At 36.3% G+C, this 16,156-nt stretch overlaps 3 protein-coding genes across 4 annotated transcripts in view; 1 reads left to right on the top strand and 2 right to left on the bottom strand.

The window, feature by feature from the left end:
* The window catches only part of LOC126760004 (protein gone early), an 84,634-nt gene that overhangs the window by 36,231 nt on the left and 32,247 nt on the right, over nucleotides 1–16,156 (top strand). The gene's annotated exons all lie outside the window — the stretch shown is intronic.
* On the bottom strand, nucleotides 6,010–8,057 carry LOC126760010 (uncharacterized). The gene is made up of 2 exons (XM_050475328.1): nucleotides 7,382–8,057; nucleotides 6,010–6,191 (listed from the first exon to the last, which is right to left on the bottom strand). Exons 1-2 carry the CDS (start codon nucleotides 8,055–8,057, stop codon nucleotides 6,010–6,012), a joined length of 858 nt encoding a protein of 285 aa, XP_050331285.1.
* Nucleotides 14,920–15,705, bottom strand: LOC126760012 (uncharacterized). The gene is made up of 2 exons (XM_050475330.1): nucleotides 15,210–15,705; nucleotides 14,920–15,116 (listed from the first exon to the last, which is right to left on the bottom strand). The coding sequence occupies exons 1-2, from the start codon at nucleotides 15,703–15,705 to the stop codon at nucleotides 14,920–14,922; spliced, it is 693 nt and encodes a 230-aa protein (XP_050331287.1).

Here is a 16,156-nt window from a genome sequence, read left to right as displayed (position 1 = left end):
GTTTATTGTTGTAGTTTGAATTTATTTCAAATGGGAATTGTGCAAAACGGTGAGACGCTGCTATCGGCGAAGTAACAAAGGGCGTGCGGCATTTGTTTTTTCTTTCATTTTTGTTTTGCTTTTGCTTCTATCGGGTTAACCATTGTGCCTGTGGATTATTTATGGGCTGGAAATTTGAATTTCAAAAGTTTCAATAAAATATGCCACATTCCAAGCAACTAATGGAATAGAAAATTGATACTAAACGTTTTTCATTTCAATCATAATAGAATATAAAATGTTGACTACATTTAGTTCTTCGCTGCTTTCTTTGTTGTAACATCTATTGGGACACACCTTATTTCATATTGTATATGAAGTCTTAAAGTTTTCGGTCAGCGATTAAACATTTATATTTATAAAGACGATTTGTATATACCTTTACTCTAGACTAACAGCAAAGGGACATATATTTCGTTTTTCTCGTTCCCCTCACTTTGTTATTGTTATTTTCTAATAATTTCTAATTTTTTTCACCACCTTTTTATCTCTTTCACTAGATTTTTGTCATTTTTATTAGCTTTTGGAATAAATTGATCCGATTTCATAACCATCTTTCTCGTCTGTAAATCCACATAGCAAAATAACTGTAAATGCGCTGAAATAGTTTATCGTATAGATTTTCTTTTTCTCTTCACAGAAGGTTCGCCCTGTCAGAAATTCGTTAAAAAATTCATATAAATCATTCAGACTAGAAATTGAACTGTGTTCTTTCAATATCATTTCGGTCATCGGATCTAAGTACTTTAGCGCAGAAATGACGAATTTACCTTCTTTTTTCTGCAATTCCATGGCAGTGGTCCATTTTCATTTCAATATACAATATTATTCTGACTATATTAAAATTGTATAAAATCCGAGACTTGTAAGGATATTTAATTCAGTCTACGAGTATGTTAGTGTAATCATTATGGCGCTTCACCGCCCGTACGTCCTGTAGTACATTCTTGCTCAGACGAAGAGAGTGTATTTGTGGATTCCATAATTCAATTTTTTTTGAAGGGTTATCGTGCATTGAAATCAAAAGGCGTTTGAACGTGCTAACCTTGACTCTTCTGCTTCGAAGACTACTTTTTTCAATACTGGAATGTACTGAAGCAGTAGCCAATGGGCTTGAGTGATCTCGGAGTTTAGATATATATTTCATTCTGCTGTCCTCTACTTCTTTCTCATTCGCAAAAGTTGATGTCAATACATTATTAGCTGTTGGAAGATCTGCTGTACATACGATGTACAGAATTGGGCCTAAAACCCGGCTCTGTGGTACACCAGCCCTTATCTGTCGCTCGTCAGATGTGAAATCTCCTACTTCAACCATAAATTGTCTATTATATAAATAAGACTCCAATGTTTGATATACTATAAATCTAAAGATAGAATGTTTTTAATTTTATATAAAATGCCTTCATGCCACACCTTATCAAAAGCCTGAGTGACGTCTAGAAATATAGCTGAACAGTACTCTCTGTGCTCAAATGCTTTTTTCTTATTTCATTAGTAATTCTATTTACTTGCTCTATCGTCCAATGTTTTCCACGAAACCCGAATTGGTGCACTGGTATTATATTATTTTTTGTGGAGGAAAGAATACAACTTTGATAGTAACACTTTTTCGAATATTTTAGAAAGGCAGGATAGAAGACTGATTGGTGTATATGAAGACGGCTGTGTTAAGTTTTACTCAGGTTTATCTATCAGGATAATCTGTAATATTTTCCATGGAATTTGATGGTATCCAAAACTAAGAAGAGCAAAGAGAGCACCTCTACAGCAATATTTGGTAACTCAATTAGCATTTTTGAGCGACATGTCCTGGCGACTTTTTTCGATTAAGTTCTTATATGATTCTAATAATTTCTAAAGGGGTAGCCTTAAAAGACTCAAGCGACTCGTTAGCTACTATGTTGATTGATAGCTTAAAAATGTTCTTTGAGAAATTAGGTTGAAATACTTTTTGTAGGTGATTTGCAAAACAATTAATATTTTTTTCGTCACTTCGAGCCCAATTTCCACCCTAGTCTCGTATGGGCATGTTGACTGGTAGCTTCATGAACTTTTGGGCTTTCCAAAGGGAATTTCTTTACTTGAATTTGGACACAGCTTCTTTATATAGCTTTCGGTGTTGAATTCTTCCTTGCGTTTTAATTTACTTGACAGCAGTTTTCAGTTGAAGCGGAGTGGAAGAGGAGCGATTTATCTGCCTTGGAAGATGACCGTCAAAAATTGGTTTAACGAGTTTCATCGTGGTCACACATCCATTTTTGATGAGACACGCGCAGGTGATCCGAAAGGTAATTAACAAAAAAAAAACTTCACAAAAGGACACGTTCTCGTATTCTACGATTGAAGGTGCCTCAGACAGCTGAGGCGGTATGCTTTTCAAAAGGAATGAGAAAGCTTTCAAAGTGATGGCTGCATTGACTATTGAAGAATGCAAAACACTCATAGGGAATTTTAGAGGTTTTAATAAAGTTAGAGCATTGTTGGGTATTGAACCAAAAGGAGACAAAGTTGCGAAATAAATCGCAATTTTTTCAGAATTTTTTTTTTTTTTTGTAGGTTAAGAATTTATTGAACCGCTCTCTTAGAGTATAGTGTAAGAGCATTTTCTAATGCCTTGTGCCAGACAATAAAGCGACTTTAGTGCAAATTCTGTTCTGTGTTATTCAGCACACGCATCCCGCATCCAGAATATCAGAGAGACTAGAATACTTTCGCTTGTGGCTCAATCAACTTGACTTTATTTTCTTTATCTATCAATCAAATTAGAAGATATTTTGAAAGCAGAAAGTCTTAATCGAAAGAGATCAAAAATTTCCGCCATTTATTACCGAAATTTTTTTTACGAATTTCGTTTCTATATTTTTCAAAGAGCTACTCCGCTTCCTTGCCATTAATGCGGCGCACGCTTACATGAGATATTTCGGTGTTTCCCATGTTATATTAAAATTCGCTTTGGATTTCATTAAAAAAAACTAACCCATAAATTTGGCAAATAATGATGCTCGTAAAAGCCAACACTTGTTGGAACACGAACTTTTTCAGGCATAATTAACTTAAGCGAATAAGCGTTTGCTGTTTTCTTAGCTATTTTTTACGATCCCGCCTCCCGTTATTGTTGTTGTTTTGTCAATTTCTTTATTCCACACAATAAAATAATAAAATTTATGCTAACGCACAGCAATTAAAATGTGCCACAAGCCAAAACCGTTTGAAACGCCTCCGACGCCCAACGCCCTGGCCAAGCAGCAGCAGAGGCAACAACAGCTGTGGCAACGGCAGCGCGACGTGGAAGCAACGTGGAAGGCATTAAAAACGCATAAAAACTAAACACGACGAAAGTGAAACTAAAACGATAACCAAAAAGGGTCAACAAAAACAACAATAGCAACAAACAACGAGGTTAACAGTAATTAAAAAAAATAAGAAAAAACTTTAACTTCAGCGGGAGTAAAGCTATCATACCCTTCACTGGTTTATTTCTGAGAGCGTAAAAGGGTATACAAATCTTTCTGCTGGTTTCGAGCGGTCAGTTTTTTTGACAGCTATATGCTATAGTAGTCCGATCTGAAAATTTTCTTAGGATATTGTGGCGCTGCTTTGGTTAATAATCGTGTGTCAAAATTTCTTGAAGATATTTCTTAAAATGAAAAAGTTTTCCAATCAAGAACTTGATTCCGACCGTTCAGTTTGTTTGGAAGCTATATGCTATAGTAGCTCAATATCGGCTTCTTGGCTAGAGGGTAGTTAACTTATATACAGACGGACATGACTAAATCGACTCAGCTTATCACCTTGATGATTTATATATGGTTGTCGAAAAAATCTTTTCGTATTAATTATCAAACTTCAACTTACCTTTTTATGTTTATAACGAACTTTAATGAACCAAATATGTAACATTTTGGTCGACCATTTTTTGCCATTTTTCCGCTAGAGACATTATTCCATTAGTGTAAAACTTTTTTGGTTTCTCGGCGAAAAACTGCGACAAGTAATTTTCACAGGCTTCTCTTGCAGTTAACTTTACTCCATTAAGGGAGTAATGCATTAACAAAAATAAACGGTAGTCCGATAGTGCAAGTTCAGGGCTATATGGTGGATGCATCAAAACTTCCCAGCTGATCTCTCCCAGTTTTTGCCGAGTCACCAAAGATGTGTGTTGCCTAGCAGTGTCCTGATGGAAGACGAAGCCCTTTCTGTTGATCAGTTCTGGCTGTTTTTTTTTTCTATTGCTTCCTTCATTCTCATCAGTTGTTGACAGTAAAATGTAGAAACAATCGATCGACCAGGCTGGATCAGCTCATAGTGGATGTTTCCTTTTCAATCCCATCAATCGTCAATCCTGGCTTTGCGACCATTTGTTGAACTTCACCATCGCAGATGTTAATTTGGTCCATTAAATTTTTCACAGACAATTCATGTAGTACCCAAACATCGAGCTTCTTTTTGTTCAAAAGCGTTTGATAATGAATATTAAGTTCATTAGCGATGTCATGGCTGCTTATGTGACGGTCCTGGTCAATCTTTTCCATAATTTTATCGACTTTTTCAACGAAAGGTCGACCAGAGCGAAATTTCCAGAGCGTAAGCGAGCGAACCATTGTTGTGCTACACGAACTGATACAGCATCGTCTTCGTAAAGTTCACAAATTTCATTCGTGGCTGGCCTGGCATTCTTACCCTTTTTATCCAAAAATTTCAAAATTTCAAAATACAGCGAATTTCTTCATTATTTCCACTCGGCTATAATTTTTTTTCAACTTCGCCGAATTTAATTTCGTTTTTGGTTAAATGAAGCTTAAAATCTAACCTTTCCAACACTATGTGGTATAACACAATATGATTCGCACTCGAGCACTCAAGATATACGACTGCAACGACATCTATTGACAAAATACGAAAGGACTTTTTCGACTACCCAATATATACTTTATAGAATCTCTTCTGGGTGTTATAACTTTCGTGGCAAAATTAAAATGCCCTGTTCAGGGTATAAAAAAGATGTGCGCACAAAACCCAACAATAGTTGTGAGTGACGACTGTCGTCTTCTGCCGCGAAATGCTAAAATTACCAAAAACGAATTTGCATAAAATTCGCAAATTGCCAAAAATACGCTAAATAGTAGTTCGGTGACAGTGACGAAGCAGTTGCGAGGCCGTTGGGTCAACAAAGCGGTCACCGGACGGCCAATCAAATCAAGCTCATCATCTCAGCTAACGAAGCTTGGGTGGGGTGACACACATACAAACACAGCTGACGCTCAAATTGACCTGTTCGAATCGAGGAAGTTTGCTTGTCATATACATACAGACAAACAACTGTTTGTATTTAGCCAGTTAGTTGGACAAAAGCGCGCGCTACTCAAGTGGCAATTAATCACAGCGCATCCAAGCGCTTGATTTGCGCTGACTGCCATTCAATAGTATGTGCAGACATGGCCAACTTGTTTTCGGCTACTTAATTTTTGCGCTTAGCTCAGCCAGCTGAAAGGGCGATCGCTCGCTGGCGTTGCAGCTAAAAAGCTTAATTTAATCGTATAAATTTATAATGTCATACTTAGTTTGCATAAAGCATTCGATGTCAAAACATCGCTATCACCAGCTGTTGGTTGTATGCAACAAAATGCTGTTGACATGCCAATCAATCAATTGCTTATTGATCATAAATCTGTAGAAGTCGCTGTGCGCCGTGAAAAGGACAGAAAAAGAAAATTAATGACTCAATCGTTAATACTTTTATGGCAAATTCACGCAGCGAGTTCGTTGCTTGAGTCTTTTGTGCGAGCGCACTGGGTATCCATTGATTTCCAAATGCATTAACATTTCATTTCGATTTTGAATTAAGCTAAAAGTGTTTTTTAATTAAAATTGAAAACAAACATTTTTTACAAATATATAGAAGTGCATATGCATAACGGAATGTGCGCATCTCAAACAAGAAAACTTAAATTTTTTTAACCTAAGGCTTTAGAAATAGAAACGTGCTGGTTGCAGGAAGTTTTTGATGGGTGAATCGGCGCCATTTTGTACTTTGCGGTAGTCGTAGCCGCCATTGGCCGCCAAACCGTCGAGTGAGCCCACAACCGATTTTATGGGTACAACGCCCTCGTCGGAGAACTCTGAAGTGCCGCCAAGATTGTCATATTGTTCTGGAAATATATAAAATATGTGTTAGTTTATGAAACATGACTGATGAATTAAATGTTAATATAAGAAGAGATGAGTGTTTAAAACTATGTTTCCTGTTTCGACAACAAAGCAATGACACGTTGGTCAGTAGTTCGCTATAAAATCTAATACGTTGGCAAATATGACTTTAGTTTTACTATAGCATTTTAATTAATAAATAACTCAAATTTAAATAGCCATCTTTTTTAATTCCTTTTCTTCTTCTTTAATGGCGTAGACACCGCTTACGCGATTATAGCCGAATTCATTGTTTTGGAAAATTTTATCTTCGTTGATTTATCGGTTTTGAATTTTCGAGACAATTCTAAGTTCGATGATAATCTTAAATATTGCAGCATTAAAAACGCCACTTCCCTTTATTTCCACTATATAATATTGAATTTGAATATTTACTTCGGTAAAAAATTTTCTCACGTCAAAACAAGAAAAAACGTTAACATCGGCTGCACCGAAGCTACAATACTCTACACAGATACATATATTTCTTATTTATAGTATAAAAATGTTTTGATTTTTTTTTTGTGAAGATATCTCGTCAATTAAAATAGTTTTGTATACACGGGCTGGATTTTTATCGATTAATTTGTATGGTAGCTATACACTATAGTAGTCCGATCTGAACAATTCTTTCGGACATTGTACCTTGGAAAATAATCCATGTAAAAATTGTGAAGATATCTTGTCAAATAAAAATACAAGAACTGAGTTTTTATTTATCAGTTTGTATGACATATTTGTATATAGTAGTCCGATTTGAACAATTTCTTCGGAGCTTGTACCATTGCTTTGAATAATAATCTGTGCTGAATATCGTGAAAATAATTTGTAAAATAAAAAAGGTTTCCATATAAGACCTTGATTTTGCTATAGTGGTCCGATATTATTAGTTCCGAAAAGTGAGCAACTTCTTAGGGAGAAAAGGACGTGTGCAAAATTTCAGATCTATATCTCAAAAAATTGAGGGACTAGTTGGAATATAGGTATTCAGGCGTACAGACAGAGGGACATAAATCGAGTCAGCTCGTCATGCTGATCATTTATATGCATACTGTCGTAAGCTGCGTATATATAATATTAAGTTCTGGAATTTTGTATTTTTTGAACTCAACAAATGCTCACAGTAACAATTACCTGATAGATTTCAACTCACCTTGAATTTCCTTCTGCGCTGCGGCAGCCTCTTCCGGTGTCTTGTATTTGATAAAGAATACTTCCGGTTTGGTGGGTTGAGTGGGCGCTGGTGTGCCAATCTCACCAATATTCAAGTCGTTGTCCTTTTTACTCAAAACATAAATGACAGTCTTCTCCTCTTGTGGCGCATATTCGGCTGTCAACTTGAGGTTTGCATTATCAGAGGAAGGTGCCTTAATAAAGACGACGCGATAGTTCTTCTGCGGACGGCCAATAACAAAGTGCTTGCTGCGTGTTTGCTCTTCCGAATCCTCCGGTGCGGAGACTAAAAAAAATTGCTTGGTAATGATCGGTTCGGCGGTGGGTTGTGAAGGTGGTAGGTACTTGTCGCCACCAAAAGATTGTTGCTCCGTTTTTTGTTGCTGCTGTTGCTGTTGTTGTTGTTGTCGTAGTGTTTGATGTTGCGGTAAGAGGAATGAATTTCCACTGGGTGCAGGATTGAAGAAACTTTCGGCGTTGTTGTCCTTCGAGCGTATACCGTTACCGCTACTGCTTAAGCTCAGGCTATTGGCATTCGTGAGTGTGTTGGTGTTGGAGTTGGAGTTGCCATTGCGTTCGTAGTGGTAACCGAAACTGGACGCGGCGTTAACGGTGACAGCGAGTAGCGCGCAGCTATACACGAAAAGGACGCGCATTTTACACAATTTTTAGTGAGAAAAACTTGTTGATTTGGATTAAAATTGTTTTTTTATTTTATTTTGCTAAAAACACTTTGCGTCTAATGCAGCTCGAGGAAGCTCTAATTATGTCTAAACTATTTTTAAAACTGTTGATTGTCTTTAACTGACAGCAACCATTTATAGGCAACTAAATGTCGGATGAAAATCAGAAGTTGAATCTTGGGAAAATTTTTAATGTTGCATGCAACAGTAGTGGTGTAAAGATATATTTATATATGAATGAGTTGATCATATGCTGCAGATATGCAACCACAAACGCAAATTGTGGTTGCACCTGAGAAACCCAAAATTTTTTATTGGATTATTCAAATGTTGATGGCTTTTATGACATCCGCCCTCATGTAGGCTGGTATACGCCATACTTATTTGTACATGCAGATTTGTAACTCAACTCTAAATACCTTGCTGCTAATTAAATTAGTTCAATGTCAATGTGTCTGCGCTTTTCGCTCTCGTGCTCATTCATTTTCTCACTGAACATTTTTGGTATTAGTTATGAAAAATTGCATAACTAATTAGTAGTGTAATAATATTTGTTGTTGCTATATACGCATTTTGGTAATTAGATTCATTTACACGCTTGTTACCCACAGATCTGTGTATTATGTGGCAACTCCATTACTGTGGCACATGACTGAAACTGCCAAACTTGTTTAACAATTATTTCAGTGAATGTTTTCCTTTTATCTTTCATTAAAACTTCCATTTATCACTTCTTGCTTCACTTTCCTTACGATATGTATTACTGTAAATTACCCCACATGGATTATATCACTAGTGGGAGTGTGAAAATTCCATGTGGCGCTAAGACTCCGTTTGTGATTAAATATTTTCTGGCCATTTCGTGTAAAATTTACGTAACTACTTTATCTAGAACGCAAGGTTTGGACATAATTGAGCGTTAAGGGTCGGTACTGAGTTCGTAAAAAACTTTTTCATCTAAATTGTTCTCTTTTAGACGTGTGGTTTTCAATAAGGAAAAAACTAGTCTAATTTAATGTTATAGTTAAGCATTTAGTTTTAATGTGATGATAAGATATTTTATTTTAAAAATTATTTCGGGCAAGTGAGCCCCACAAGGTCGTATTTTCGATCATTTTTCGCCGCAATTGTAGCGAACGTCAGCAATACCGCGCCTAACATTCTCTGGTAGGGCGTTAATCGTCTTAGGCTTATCTGCGTAAGCTAACGGCTTTACATAATTCCCAAAAAATACTCCAGCCGTGTTAAGTCGCACGATTTTGGAGGCCTACGGCGCGAGATAATACGCTCACAAAAAGTTTCCTTCAATAAACTGATTTTTTGTTGGCTGAAGTGCTGTCAATTCATCCACAAACAAGTAATTTATCATGGCTCTATAGCGTTCTTCAACGACATTAACATTATGCCTGCATTACGGCTTAACATTAACGTTTTGAGAATGAAACGACGGCGTGTGCTTTATCATTACTCTAAATGCGACAATTTTGTTTTTTTTTTTTGTTTTAACCTACCCATTTAACCAAAAGTCCGAGTGTGTGTTCCGGATTAAGTCTGTCCATTTTATTAAACGCCGAACCAAACTTAGTATAAATCAAGTAACATCTGTAAAAAGGACCAACTCCAAAAAAAGCATTGCCCTATTGAAAACCACATGTCTAAAAAAACACCCATCACCTTCGAAACGACGTTATGAATATCATGAAAAGAGTTAAGGAAATCGTGCTTGAAACCCATTGTATAAACGAGATAGAGAGTCAAGAAAAACTCATTACAGTCCTGCATTTGCCATAAATCGTTAAATATTGTTCGCAACAGAGATCGCTCAAGCAACTCACTCTCTGTCTCTCTCTCAATTTGTTCCCCGTTACCTTTTCCTGTTCCCGAAACCAATATATCCGCTCCAATGAACGCGTGTTGAGTGAGGCCATTAAAAGGCTCCCGGTAGGGGAAATATATTTATTGCCAGTCAATGACCTCATAAAACAAGAAAAAACGTTAACTTCGGCTGCACCGAAGCTAATATACCCTTCACAGGTGAATTTCTTTTAGTAACTATGTGTCCAGTTTGTATGGAAGCTATATGCTATAGTAATCCAATCTGAACAATTTCTTTTGATGTTACATAAATTATTTCTGTAAACAATAACTCATACCAAATTTCGGGAAGATATATCGTTAAATGATGAAGTTTCCAATGCAAGCACTTGATTCCGATCATTCAGTTTGTATGGCAGCTATAAGCTATAGTTAACCGATCTGAACAATTTCTTCGGATATTACATTGTTGACTTAAAAAAGTTTTGCCAACTTTTGTGAAGATATATTGTCAAATGTGAAAGTTTTCCATACAAGAACTTGATTCCGTTCGTTCAGTTTGAATGGTAGCTATATGTTATAGTGGTCCGGGTATCGGTAGTTCCGACAAATGAGCAGCTTCTTGAAGAGAAAATGACGTTTACTAAATTTCAAAACGCTATCTTAAAAACTGATTGACTATTTCGTCTATATATAGACAGACGGACAGACAGGCAGACGGTCATGGCTAAACCGACTCAGCTCAACATACTGATCATTTATACAAGTATATATACTTTATAGGGTGTCCGACGCTTCTTTCTGGGTGTTACAAACTTCGTGACAAACTTAATATACCCTGTTCAGGGTATAAAAAGTACCTGGAAATTGTTAATAAAACGAAAAATATTTAATTATTCAGCAATATTTATTTTGTCGTCCTCGAAACACATTTTATAAGCACTTTTTGGGATGGCCTTCAGCTCCTTCAGCGAATTTGGTCTTATTTTGGTATACGTTGGTGATCTAGTGAATACGTTAGAGATCGATGGTATTCATTGTGTTTTTTACTTTAAATTTGGTCAGAATCGTACTGTTTTTGAAAAAAATTCAGCCTTATCGCGATGTGCTTATCATCGTGTAAAATCCATGAATTGTTCTTCCATAATTCCGGCCGTTTTCGACGTATGTTCTCACGCAAACACCTCAATACCCCCAAATAGAATTCCTTTTTGACCGTCTGTCCCTCCGTAATAAACTCATGACCAAATGAAGAATATCGAAAAACACAATGAGCATCAACTTGATATTTGAGCGGCCTTGGCGTAATTATTTTGGTTTCAGCTCGTTTTTCCCCCTCCATTCCAATGATTGTTTGCATGTCAAACTCATAAACCTTTGTCTCATCGGCAATTCTCCATAAATATGGGATTGGAATTCGCACGATAAAGCAAGTCCAAAAATACCTGTTTACGGTCGAGAAAGAACGCGTTCCATACCTAAAATATCCTCCTAAATCATTCGAACGGATCTGCGAGCTCTCATTTACCCGGGGAATTTAAATTACAATTTGCGGGTACTCTTTTGTCACAATGTATGTTCTGTTACATTTTCGATAAGAGAGCCTTCTTAGAATGTAGAAAGGTTGCAAAAAATAGAGTCAAAAACTTAAAATTATTTTATTTTCCAAATAAACATAGTCATTCAAGCGCTTATTTTGAGAAGAGATCTCAAGTAAGATTTTTGTCACTCATTCGTTTTACTTAAAAGTATGCAATTTCAGCATCCTCGACTTTCGTGATCTTACAGCCTCCGTCTTTCTAGTTTGTATCCATCGATCAAAATTTTTAACTCCTGTCATTCTCTTCATCTTTCGAACATTACATGGTACATAATATAGAGACTGTCAATTTTTCCTTGCCACCTCAAATTTCAAGAAAGATGATTTCTCGCCTTACTGCTCCAAAATCTCTTGATTACGTGAAATGATAAAACCTGAGAACTTCAAAAAAGATAAGAAGCCTTGACTTTGTTAATGTGATAATGGCAAATACAAAAGAAACGAAGAAGAAAAGCCATCGAGACAGTAGTTAGCGGTGGACAAATTCATATTTATGATTTTAAGAATCGGAAATGATTTTTTCAAAACTAATTGATGTTATACGCTCGTAAATTAACGAACTAACTTTACGAATTTGCAATGCAAATGAAATCGATTAAATATTAAGCAGCGAAGCTAACTCCATGAATTATATCATTGAAAGCGCGAAAAAAGTCAAAAGATGTATATGAATAAGGAATGAAAAGAATAAGCGTAAAACAATTTTTAAGAATTTCGCTTAAAAATCTTCATAGTGATGTTTTGAAGAGCAATCTGAGATTTAAAAAATTGTGTGCAAGGAATCGCGCCCCCTATTAAGTTTTATGTACATATTTTCCAAACCTCTAACTTAAATATATCAAATATATATGTTGAAAACGAATCGTTTCTGTACCTCCTCAGCCTATGAGAAAACAGGGGAATCGAACAACAACTATGTACTCCCATTCCTCATATAACAATTAAGGGGTTACATGGGTGTCTTCGGGTAAAAAACAGCCCTTTTTTAAACAATTTTTTTCTCATATAAAGAACTAGCAGCCCGCCCCGGCTTCACACCGGTATTAAACAATAATTTCAAGTCATAATTTTGTACACACTCTTCTACACATACTTTCTCGTTTTTGCGTGGGGTCATTAAAAATTAGTTAAATGAAGGAAATTCGAACATGAAAGTATATTTTATTTTGTGTTTTCCTAATTTCTTTTAATTTTTTTAAAGAGGCCTTTACTATATATTTTACCTTCTCTGCTCTTAAAAAATAATTTATTGGGTCCCTTTAAACGATATTTGATGTTAATTTATTTTGTGGCAGTAATATAAATTGATTTTCAGGACCTCCGACCCGCCATAGACCAACATACAGTTGGCAATGAGTAAAACATTATTTTCGTAGGTCAATCCCTAATAATACTAAAGTTTGGTATTCGGTCTTGTTTGTAGTTAGAGCGAAAGAATTTAAGCCGTTTCACCAATTAGGGGCATACTGCATCTATTAAAATTTCTAAACTATGGACTATTTTGCCTAGATTCAGAAGAATATTACAATTACTCCTTAAATTTGGAGTGGAAAAATTCCTTCCCCAAGTTTAAGCAGTTGCTGTAGAAAATCACCATCAGTGATTCCATGAAGATGAGCTCTCATATTCGTCCGTAAATTTATATTTTCAATCGAAGCCCATAAGGGCGACGATATTAAGCATGTTTTGATGATATCTGCTCGCGTACCTCTGTTAATGACAGGAAGAGTCTGTCGGAAATCTCCAGCAAATAAATACAAAAATTATCCCGCCTATGAGAGCAAAGGAGTCTCTAAGGTCTTTTAATGTTGTGTCCACGGCCTCTATATGTGCTTTATAGCACATGGTGAATAAGTAATGATTTTTTTTTAATTTACGCTCGTAAGTCGGTTAAAAATGAACATTTTCTGAATTTTTAGTCAGCTATAGCAAACAGACAAAAACCAACTTATTTTTATATATAAGATGAAATATGTATTTCATTAGAATTCTTTTCTGTTACAAATATACACCACTAACAAAAAAGTTCTGAAATTAAAAAAAATAAACTGAAAATTGGATTTTTGGCACACATTTTTCAAAAAAACAAAAACTGAAAATTTCTGTGAAAATTTCGTAAAATTTTTTTTCAAATAATTCTAATCGAAAATCAAAAATTCTTCGTCCAAGTCTTTAAAAATTGTAAAATTTCATTAAGACCGATTGAGTAATTCTCGAGAAATCTTGCCAACGACTTCAAAACGTGTTTAAAGACGGCGCACTTAGCCTAGCTAGCCTCGAGCGTACAAGTTCTCAAAGCAGTATCTCGAAACTATTACTCGGATCAATTTGAAAATTTAGGTCAATATTTTAGAGATGTTCAAGAATTTAATAAGACAATAAAAATATTCGAGTTTTTGAAACCCCTCACCCCTTAAATTGAAATGGAAAATAAATCAATACATATGAACGTCATATGCATTAAACTTGTCATCGTATATGCCCCAACGACTCTACAAACTTCAACTGAAAACGGTACATAACATGATTATGTTACAGTGCGACATACGCCTAAGTCGTGTCAAGCTGTCATGTTATTGTGTTTTATGTCGAGATCTTAAATTAATTGTACAAAATACAGCTAGTGCAAGAACTTAAGCCTCTCGACGCTCCCAAACGACATCGCTTCGCTTTATGGGCTCTTGAAAAGTTCCAAGAAGATCCGGCGTTTTCGAGCCAAATTTTGTTCAGCGATGAGGCTCATTTAAGACTCAATGGTTATGTAAACAAGCAAATTTGCCGCATTTGGGACAAAGAACAACCTGAAGAAATTCAAAAGCTGCAATTTCATCCAAAATAATCTAAAAATTTAGTAGATTTCTTTAAAAATTTAGATGAAAATGTTTTTGACTATTATCCCTAAAATAATACTTCAGATTCGGCAAATGAATCGATTTAGCCATGTCCGTCTGTTCGTTCGTCTGTATACATACACACATAATATGCATGTGCTTGTTTCGAAAACTTTTTCATTTGACAAGATATCTTCACGAAATTTGGTTGGGTTATTTTCTAAGGCAATAATTATATGTACAGATGTAGCATATATCTACCAAACTGAATGTTCAGAATCAAGTTCTATAAGGAATCTTTTGTATTTTTGAAGGGTATATAACGTGTTTTGTTTTATATATTATTATAAGTTAATTTTTCATATATCAATTTTTAAATTCCTTAGTAAAAAAAACATTACTATTTTTTTAATTAAATTTTATTAAATCGCATAATTTTCGTAAATAAAAAACAATATAAAGTAACAATGAATTATAATTAACAATTAATCAACGAGTTTTCGGCTTTATGCCACGTGTTACGCAATGCAACGTTAACAAATAACAACAAAACAATTCTAACAAATCCAGTTGCATTTGAAGCGTTGTCTTACAGACGCGCCGCAGCAGGCAGGTATTGGCTAAGTGGTGAGGATGCGCTACCGAGTTCCTCTGGTGGGGCAGCAATGGCTCTGTAGTTGTAGCTGCCATCGGGAGCAATACCGTCCAAAGAGCCGATAACCGAAGCCACAGGGGCGGTACCTTCATCAGAGAATTCCTTAGTGCCGCCCAATTGGTCGTATTGGTCTGTGATGGGAATATTTTAATTGTGATTATTTAGCTTTTTTGTAATTTATGCTTTTGTGTGCTAAATATTTCCTTAAGTTGCATGCAACTCACCTTGAATTTCTTTCTGTGCTGCCTCAGCTTCCTCGGGTGTCTTGTATTTGATGAAGAATACTTCGGGTTTGCTGGGCACCGTTGGTGCTGGTGTGGCGAAGTCATTGGCGGTGAGTTCATTATCCTTTTTGCTGAGCACATAAATGACGGTCTTCTCCTCTTGTGGCGCGAATTCGGCTGACAATTTGCGGTTGTCGTTATCAGAGTTTGGTGCCTTAATGAAGACGACACGATAGTTCTTCTGTGGACGTCCGATGACCAGGTGTTTTGGTTTGCCAGCGCCCTCAGTGTCTTCCGGCGCCGAAATCAAGTAGAATTGCTTGTGCACGCTGGGTGCTGGTGTTGTTGTGGCGGGCGGTAAATACTTCTCGCCACCACGTGTTGAAGGCACGAAACTGCTGGCGGCTGGCTGGGCGCCATAACCGTAACCGAATTGTGGCGCAGCACTGACGGCGGCAATTGTTGCCAAACAAGCGAGTAATACAAAAGAACGCATTGCGAAATAGATTGTTTAGAATTAGTCCTTTCTCGAAATTGGAGATATAATATTAGGTGTTTGATAATATTTTGATTTTCACTCAAAATCATACACTACACTTCACTGCACTGAATGTGTTGATCCTCTAAGAGGCTTACGGTTGCACTGCTTGACCTGTCTGCCTTGCAATATCATTTTATATGCGAATTGTTACGCTTTTCGCACTACAAAATTCGCGAAATCAATGCAAATTTGCAAATTTGCGCTTCGAAGTGGGTGATCAAAGGCGGCGGCGCTAATGTCGATCGCCGGCGCGCGCAGTTCGGTTGACAATTTTCGCGTCAAAATGTGAGCGCTGATCGCATTATGCTGCTCGCCAATAGATATTTGCTTAAAAGCATCTGCAGCAACACAAACAATCATAAAAGTGTTTAGTCTTGCTGCAACAACAATATGCACTGATCGCGTA

Source organism: Bactrocera neohumeralis, chromosome 5 (assembly GCF_024586455.1).
Source record: "Bactrocera neohumeralis isolate Rockhampton chromosome 5, APGP_CSIRO_Bneo_wtdbg2-racon-allhic-juicebox.fasta_v2, whole genome shotgun sequence".
In the NCBI taxonomy this organism is placed as follows: domain Eukaryota; kingdom Metazoa; phylum Arthropoda; class Insecta; order Diptera; family Tephritidae; genus Bactrocera; species Bactrocera neohumeralis.
Note: the sequence above shows the minus strand (reverse complement) of the source record. Positions and strands in the feature narration are given on the sequence as shown.

Excerpts from the sequence above, each read along its gene's own strand:
- LOC126760010 (XM_050475328.1), bottom strand. The coding sequence starts at position 8,057 with ATGCGCGTCCTTTTCGTGTATAGCTGCGCGCTACTCGCTGTCACCGTT. Across the intron at positions 6,192-7,381 it reads AGCGCAGAAGGAAATTCAAG|AACAATATGACAATCTTGGC; the intron begins GTGAGTTGAAAT and ends ATATATTTCCAG.
- LOC126760012 (XM_050475330.1), bottom strand. The coding sequence starts at position 15,705 with ATGCGTTCTTTTGTATTACTCGCTTGTTTGGCAACAATTGCCGCCGTC. Across the intron at positions 15,117-15,209 it reads AGCACAGAAAGAAATTCAAG|ACCAATACGACCAATTGGGC; the intron begins GTGAGTTGCATG and ends TTCCCATCACAG.